The 7,953-nt window shown below is 42.4% G+C and overlaps 1 protein-coding gene across 1 annotated transcript; it reads right to left on the bottom strand.

The window, feature by feature from the left end:
- Positions 1–2,314: 2,314 nt before the first annotated feature.
- Positions 2,315–7,953, bottom strand: MRPL44 (mitochondrial ribosomal protein L44). The gene is made up of 4 exons (XM_090054318.1): positions 7,769–7,953; positions 6,413–6,881; positions 4,419–4,597; positions 2,315–3,551 (listed from the first exon to the last, which is right to left on the bottom strand). Exons 1-4 carry the CDS (start codon positions 7,915–7,917, stop codon positions 3,380–3,382), a joined length of 969 nt encoding a protein of 322 aa, XP_089910444.1. The 5' UTR covers positions 7,918–7,953; the 3' UTR covers positions 2,315–3,379.

The raw sequence follows: 7,953 nt of genomic DNA, 5'->3' as shown, positions 1-7,953 counted from the left end.
GAGAAGTGTATGTCTTTTCCTTTTGGACAAGAAATACTGACTTCCAATTACAATAAATTTTGACAACTTTTAATTTGGGGGATGTATAATAAAACAGGGAAAAAACACTCCGCTGAGCAGTTTCCAGGGAAAGCAACTACAGTATCAGGTGACTAGAAAAGACTGTAGGATTCAAGCCAATGTGAAAAGGCAAGAAGATATACTACACACATATATGTCACCTCAAACAGGTATCTGCCTGCCTAGCTCTTCATTTATATCTACTTCCATCTGCTACTGCCATGATCAGACCTATGCAAGAAATGTTGGCAACTATCAACCAAACAAAAGAACTGTAGTAAGCTTTAGAGCGGAATCATCCTTTCTCAGGCTGGTTTCAGTGTTCTGGTTTGAATGTGAAAAGGCAAGAAGACACACTACAAACAGGCACCTGCCTGCCTAGCTCTTCATTTATATCTGGTTTCAGTGTTCTGATTTCAGTGTTCAGCTTGTGAGTTTTTTAATACAAAGGCTTCCTATGATTTAAAAAAGGCTGACCTCACTACTGGCACTTTATACATTAATAGCACTGCTCTAACTTCCTCTTCAATTAACAGCTAACTCTGTTGAAGAAACTGGAAGCAAAGAAACAACCAAACAGCCAAGAGAAAAGGGAAAATAATGTCACAGAGTTTGTCTGATAAAATGCCTGTGTGGTGATGCAATAGAAAGACCTAAATGCAGGAAAATGCTAATTTTGACTTGCAAAAAGAATGCGCTTACCCAAATTCCTCCTCTTTGGAGCCTCACTCCCTGTGGTTGATCACAGAGATTCGAACTTGCATGAGCCACTGAAGACATTTAAAAAGGAGGATGGTAACATTGGAATCACTTCAGTAAGTCATCTTAAACCTGCACCTGCAGTTTGCAAACATGTGATATGGTAGTCACAAATCAGCCAGGTGAGAATTAAATATTTTCGGCAGCAGTTAGAATACCGATAGAAGATGCACAGAACCTGAGCCTTAGATTGCTCTACTATAGGACACTGCTATAGTGGAATGTTTATGGCAGAACAGTAAGGATTAATAATAATGACTCTTTCCAGGGGCACAAGTCTTGGAATGGACAAGGCCATTGCCAGGAAGTCTGCTGTGGCTACAACTGATGAAAGTTAAGCTTCACTTGCTGCTGTTTCCTCTTTTTTCTAGTTCTTTTAAGGGGTTAGGTTAGGAATAATCCTTGAGGATCTTCCCTTCTCTTTTGTAAAATCACTCCCTGAGAGCTTGAGAAATCTCTTTTCTCTTAAACCAGGGAGTCAAACTCATGGCACAGAAGCATAATCTTCCAAATCTTTTACCTGGAAGCTTTACCCTCAGATCTCTCTCACCAACTGAAAAGGGCTGTCAAGCAGCAGCATGCTATCTTCTGTAAGTGAAACATTGTTTAACCCAGGCAAACAGGGAACAGAAGAGAGAACAACTAAAGAGCTGAATGCCAAAGTAAACACCATTACCAAAACATGCAGGCTGCCCCAGTTCTAGCCAGTCCTTGTTCAGGCACAACCGGTTCCTGAAATGGCTGAACATTTGCAGCTCTTATTAATTTTACCACTGCCACCACAGCCCTCCCACTACTGAATCCTGCTATTGCCATGTGCCACCATACAAGGAACAGAGCATTTTGCTGAACGAAGAGGTACAGTTGGTAAAGGTTTGCACATTTCTAAGGGGCTCACAGATTTGCTGCTACATAGGTGATGCTTTTATTTTAAAGCAAATAGAGTTCTTAGAAGAACTGCTCTCACTGAAGTCACCACCTCCAATTTTTCCTCCTCTTCTGCCTTTTCTTCCAATTCCTTAGAAGGGACAGACAAAGCAAGTTAGATTGTTAAGATTCCAGTACTTCCATTTTAAAAGCAAAATGGAAATAGATTGTGAAATGACAGGTTCTAAGTATTTAGTAACAATGTAAATATTGGCCCCCCTTGTTGGCTTGACAAAGAGACAAAGGTACCACTGGGTTTAGAGAATAAACCATACCATCCGTAGACAATGCCCTGTAAGCTGGTGCAGGAGAGGAGGAAGAGCAATGCAAAGTAATGTGCAATGCTGTTCCTTAGCCAGAATTTTTTAGGGTCCACAATGCAGGACCCTTCATCAGCAGCATAAATTTGCAGGGCCGGGGAGGATGGCAAGGCCTCATCCAGCACGTGTCTTGAGATGAAAATCTCCATTTCATACAATCAATTTTTGGTTAATTCCCACATACCTGCTCACTTGCTTTCCAAACCGCAACTAATATTAAAAGTATTAGAGAGATGGACTAAAACTAATTCAGGATGTCAATCTTTTATTAAGATTTTGAATTTTTAAATGTAAACTTTCAGATAAATTCCCTTATGTCTACTGTATTATGAACTTCAACAGGACATTATTTCATATCATTGACAGCATCCAGAGCTAAATTATCATTGTTTTGGTATGCATCAAAAAAGGGAAATATATAGCTTTCACATAACCAATAATGTGAAGGTATAAGTCTGTTCAAACCAAATAATTAAAAAAGAGAAGGCCGAGTATACTGGATGGACCAACTAAAAATTAGGAAAATATAAACTGTTAAAATGAGTGATCTTCTGTTAACTTATTATTAACAATGACAGGACCAACAAAAGACAACATTTGATGTATTCTCTTTAATAGTATGCCTTAACTCTTTCCTTCCAACCCCCTGTCATTCATTTCTTTCCTAATTAAGAATATAATTGGCCAAAAACCAAGAGTAATGGTAAATAAACAGTCAATCCTCAAATTAGCAAGTAGCCAGTTGGTCAGGTCTTAACAGCATCAATTCACACAAATGAAGCATTACAGCCTGTTATTCTGATTGACCATATTTCATGTGCTTTAAACCAGAGTTCAAGGACAACTTAATTCCGATCTAAATCTTATGTTACAGTTGTATTTTTAATTCAGTTTTGGTTTTGTTAATAAACACCCTCAAAATAGGTCCAAATTCCTCTTTACTATGGAGACAGCTTGCTGAAAAGTAAAACTGGCCAGTCACAGATTAGAATGCACTCTCACAACAGTTAGCTCCTTGGTAATAAGGACAAACTGAGACAGTTAGTGTGAATTCAAGGGCAAAAACATTGCTTTGTTACTGACAGGATATATATTTTTCCCCTCGAAGCCACTGTATAAACAGTAGTCATTTTATAGAAAAAACAGATTGCGTTTTGTTTTGAGAATTTTAATCACATGTGCAATGTTTGGAGTTTTCAAAGCACACACTGTGCAACAAAAAGCTAAATTGCTGAAACTTGCTTTCTGAAATGTGTTGGTATTCAGCCTTCCTGTAAAATCCAGGTTTTTCATGCTGAAGTAGCTTCAGTCACCTAGTTGCTGCTAATGGCCTTTTCTGCTCCCAAGTCTTGTCTTGGCTTAGAGTAGTCCCAAGGTCGCCTGTTCTCTGTGTACCCATACAATTTCCGCAGAGCTACACGGGCAGCTTCTTCTTCTGCAGCCAACAATGTCTCACCAGGACCTTCAGCTATCATCTTCTTATCACTAGAAAAGAGGAGTCTGTGAAACAAAACTGCCTGTCTGGCACATGTAACAACAATTCAATTAGCAAATAAACAACATGGATTTATAGTGCAAACAATTCACCTCCCCCCTTGCTATCTACTTCAACATAAAGACAGCAATTTCCTGCCCTTTCTCAGTGTATGTGGGTTACAGCATATTAAACTACATAGTTCATATGAATATGTGCTCTGAAAAGCTAATGAAAATTACATTTGACATATAATGCCAGAAGGGTGGCGCAAGCCAATCCAGAGCATTTGAACGAGGCTTACAGGGATACTCAAGCCCCCATATTGCTTCAGGTGGGGTCCATGCCATTTATATCATGGGGCCACTGGACAGGAATTGGCCATGCTCAAAATGCCTTCAGGGTTGATTGATGTATTATAAAGCTTGTTTATGGAGTCATCTGGGATTTGCCCCCACCCTCCCCCCAGCCCCTGCCTAGATAAACAAAGGTCCACAATCTGGTTCCTAATACTCCAAGTAAACCTAAAAGTTCCTGTTTGCTATTTACTTCCCTGTAGATCCCTTCCATTTCTCCTCCAGGCAACACACTAGGCTTAGGATTTGGTCTCATTCCTTTCCAAAGCTGCTCAACAGTAGCTGCAAGAATCATATACCAGCTCAAATCTGCACCTGCACTCACTCATGGTACACTTCAAGCACCTGTGCTAAGTTAGAACCTCCTTGAAACAAGGACTATGACTATGCATTTTTACAACTCTAAATATGTTGCGCCAAGGTTCCAACATTTGATTGTATATATACACAAGGCCCATAATTTCTCCTTTATCAAATTATTGTGCACAGCAGTTTTAACAACGATGTGAAGAATTCACTAACCAGTACAACCCAACAAAATAGACAGGCAGAACTGTGCTGGCTCCTGACTTCCTGGTAAGTCTTGGTTCTGGAGCAGAAATATTCTTCTTGGCCAATTCCTCCACCAGCAAGCCCATGGGATTTATATTTTTCCAGATCTCAAACAGGTCTTTTCCAATCAGCTGAGGAATTAAGAAGTCCTATGCAAAAATACATTGAAGTTTTATAATCAACTGGAAAGAAGGATAAAGAATGACTTACTACTGTTTCTGACAACAGCAAAGAAAGATGTAAAAAGCAGTTCACAGAACACTGTGGGCTCTGCAGAGTGCAGCAAGCCCTTTAAGTTGATTCTTGTGATAACAGTCTCCCAGTAATTTTGATGGTGAGAAGAGCACGTCCAAGATGTGTGCACATGCAACATCTTCATTTTAATTCCTATAGAAGAGAGCTGTGAACCAGCATCATAAGACTGCTACTCCAATGTTCTAATTGTGCATATCATCTGAATTCTATTTAATCATTCTGTGCCTGAGATGCACTATGTACTTTAAAGACACTTATTTTGTTACTTCTTTATTTGATAAAAAATTAAGCAGTCAGACAAAGAATTTGTTGTCATACAAAAGAGTCCAATTAAAAAAGAAGAAATGGGATAAGCCCAACTGTAAAATAAAAGTTCACATTAAAACTGCAAACACTACTTATGGCTTGTTAGGGATGTTCAAGAATTGCAATGGAAACCTCCCCTCTGAGGCATTCAAATTGTTAGGACCTAGTATTAAAAAATGTTTTGTTTTCACTTTTTCCAAAGCAATTTACAAGAGCTGCATTACCTTTACATTCTCTTGCAAATAGCATTTATAGAATTTCAGAATCTCAGGTCTTACAGATGTGAATTTCAGCACCCCTTCACAAGCCTACTGATGGTTATACTGGGTGCAGCTACACATGTGCTCTATGGAGGAATTGACTAATTAGCTCTGCAGTAAAACATGACAGTCTACATGTGCTAATTTTAAGATTATGTAGCAGAAAATCCAGTAGAAACTGGTTGTGCATTAGAAGGGTTTAAGAAACATTTTGAATGAATCTGGTATTCCCTTGGAAATGGAGGAGAATTTTCTAAATAGAAAGAGACTTCTTATGGGTTAACAGATGCTTCTTCCTACAGATGTCTTCTATCACAAATATGGTTTTAATTATTTCATGTTATTTGTTTTACAAAAATGTCAACTGTTAAGAAAGGACAGCTGCTACCAAGAAAGCTTTCTTGTCACCATTTGTTTTCACAGTACTGGCCAACTGTGTGTGACCAGGGAGGGGAAAGGAAGCACAGCAGCACATAGAAGAGGAAGCAGAAAGCAGAGCAGTAGATTGGGCAAGGAGCAGAAAGCAAAGCAGCAGTTCAGGCAGCAGCAAGAGACTGGAGTGGCACTCAGCAAGTGCGTAGGACTAATATGTGGCATGCCAGCCAAAAGGTCGGCCCCTACTGTATTTTCTTGGGCACTGGGAACATTTTAAGACCAAGAGGCCTGAAGCTCGACTCCCACTAGTTCAACTCTCACATTAGATACTCACTAACAAATTAATGTAAACTTCCATGTGTGGGACATTAAGTCACATATTTAAGCATGACCTTTCTTAGAATGGTTTCATGACCTTGGTCAACTATACTGACCACCAAAATTGTTACAGAAATTACTTTGCAGTCACTGTCTGACATATAATAATATCTCCAATCAGGCCAAAAGTAAAAAGGTCCACTAAAACAACAGGCTAACATAGGTACTTAAAACTTAACTCTTGTAATGTAAAAGTAATGTTACTTTGCATTCCTTTGTACACTAGCATGCAATAAAAGTGTTTTCCAAATGTCTGACCTCTGCTCATTGTAGATAAGATGCTACTGTATTTACATTTATCTCTGTTGTTCTCATTTGTGACTGGAACCCCTGTAGCTATGGACAGGTGCCAAGTAAGTGATATCATCATTTGTAATAGGCAGGACTTACCTGGACAAATATCCCTGTTTTTTGGGGCCCGCTGCTTTCAAGCAATGCTCCTATTACAGCAAAGAAGGTCCGATGCAGCACATCAGATGGGACAGGAAACTCTGCGCAAAGTGTTAAGTCCTGTATAGACAGGTTTTTGGCCACATAAGACACAAGGTCTTCACTGGTGAGAAAATCAACAAGCGCCAATATCCCTGCAGGGGGCAACTGCAGATAAGCCTCTTCAAAACACCGCTTGAGGTATGAATGTGAAAAGGACAGCCCTTGCTTTGAAAGCTTGCAATTATCCTGGAGATTAAGGGCAACCACTTCTTTGTCTAGTCCAAGGTTTTGGCGTTTGATCTCCTCGCTGTTAATGTAGCAAGAATTAACGAAGGCTGTTTTGAGAAGTTCCAAGGAGAAGTTTTCATGCAAGCGGTGGCTGAAAGCCTGTATCTCCATGTGAAAATCCCAGTTCGGCTTGTCCGAGCTGCAAACACAAAGACAAAACAAGCTCAGGAAGGGAACGGGCGTTTCAAGGGGGAGTCGTCACCTGCTCCTCTCGCCCACTTGGATTAGAAAATGTTTGTTAGTGCTTGTTAGCAGGGAAAATGCACCCAAGCTGTTTTGCCAGGTGAGAACTGTGCCGTGTTACACGCCAGGTTTAAAGTTGCTTTTTCTTACAGCACCCAGGACATGTGAGGCAACCTCTTCTTCTGCCAGGGCGCAGCAGCCACACTGCCCTTCCCAGCATAGGTAGGGGGGGCACGTTCCCTGCCGCCACCACCAGCTTCTGCAGATGCTCGCCAGCCCCCGTCCCTGCTGTCGGCTTCTGCAGGCATCCCCCGACTCAGGAGGCACCACCAGTCGCCCATGCCTCCCAGAGGTGCTCACCAGGCCTTGGCCTCCTTCCACCAGGAAGGACCCAGACCACGAGCTACAAACCCAGGCAGGGGCTGCTTCTGCATGGACTGCTCCGTTACGTGTCACGTCGCATCATGTCCACGTCATACAGGCAGGCACACCTCACGCCCTAGGCTTGCCAGCTCTGTTTGAATCTATTCCAGTAGGTTTCAGCACAGAATAGATTACCGTGTGCAGACTTTATGTCAGGGAGGCACATGCACATTAGTTACATTTTACAAACCCACGGGTCTGTTGTATACATCGGATTCGCTGTTTCACATTGATTTCAATGAACGCCCTATCAGTGCCCTCCCGGGTGACTCTCAGCAGTTTCCTGGAGATTTATGTCTAACGCCTGGAGACTCCACGACGACCCTACCACGTCCTCGTCCTCAGCAGACGCTCACGCCCCTCCGGCCGTGCCGAGGCCCGGGAGCAAGGCCGAGGGGCAGCGGCTGCGGGGGCTCTTACCGGTGCGCAAGCGGCGCAAGCAGGCGCTGCTGCTCCAGGTAGGCGCGGACCCAGCGCTTGCTGTCGCGCCGCGGCGGGGGCCGGGGGGCGCCGGCGGCGGCCAGAGCGCGCCGGGCCCCGCGCGCCAGCAGCAGCAGCGCGGCCGCCATGGCAGTCGGGCAGGAAGGAAGCGGGGAGAGGGGAGC

Source organism: Crocodylus siamensis, chromosome 6 (assembly GCF_052110815.1).
Source record: "Crocodylus siamensis isolate JL-2025a chromosome 6, ASM5211081v1, whole genome shotgun sequence".
Taxonomy (NCBI): domain Eukaryota; kingdom Metazoa; phylum Chordata; order Crocodylia; family Crocodylidae; genus Crocodylus; species Crocodylus siamensis.
This window is presented reverse-complemented; position numbering and strand designations above follow the sequence as displayed.

Coding starts and splice junctions, on each gene's coding strand:
- MRPL44 (XM_090054318.1), bottom strand. CDS start 7,917: ATGGCGGCCGCGCTGCTGCTGCTGGCGCGCGGGGCCCGGCGCGCTCTG. Junction 4,598..6,412: donor AAACAGGGATATTTGTCCAG/GTAAGTCCTGCC, acceptor ATTTTTGCATAG/GACTTCTTAATTCCTCAGCT. Junction 3,552..4,418: donor TATTTTGTTGGGTTGTACTG/GTTAGTGAATTC, acceptor CCTCTTTTCTAG/TGATAAGAAGATGATAGCTG.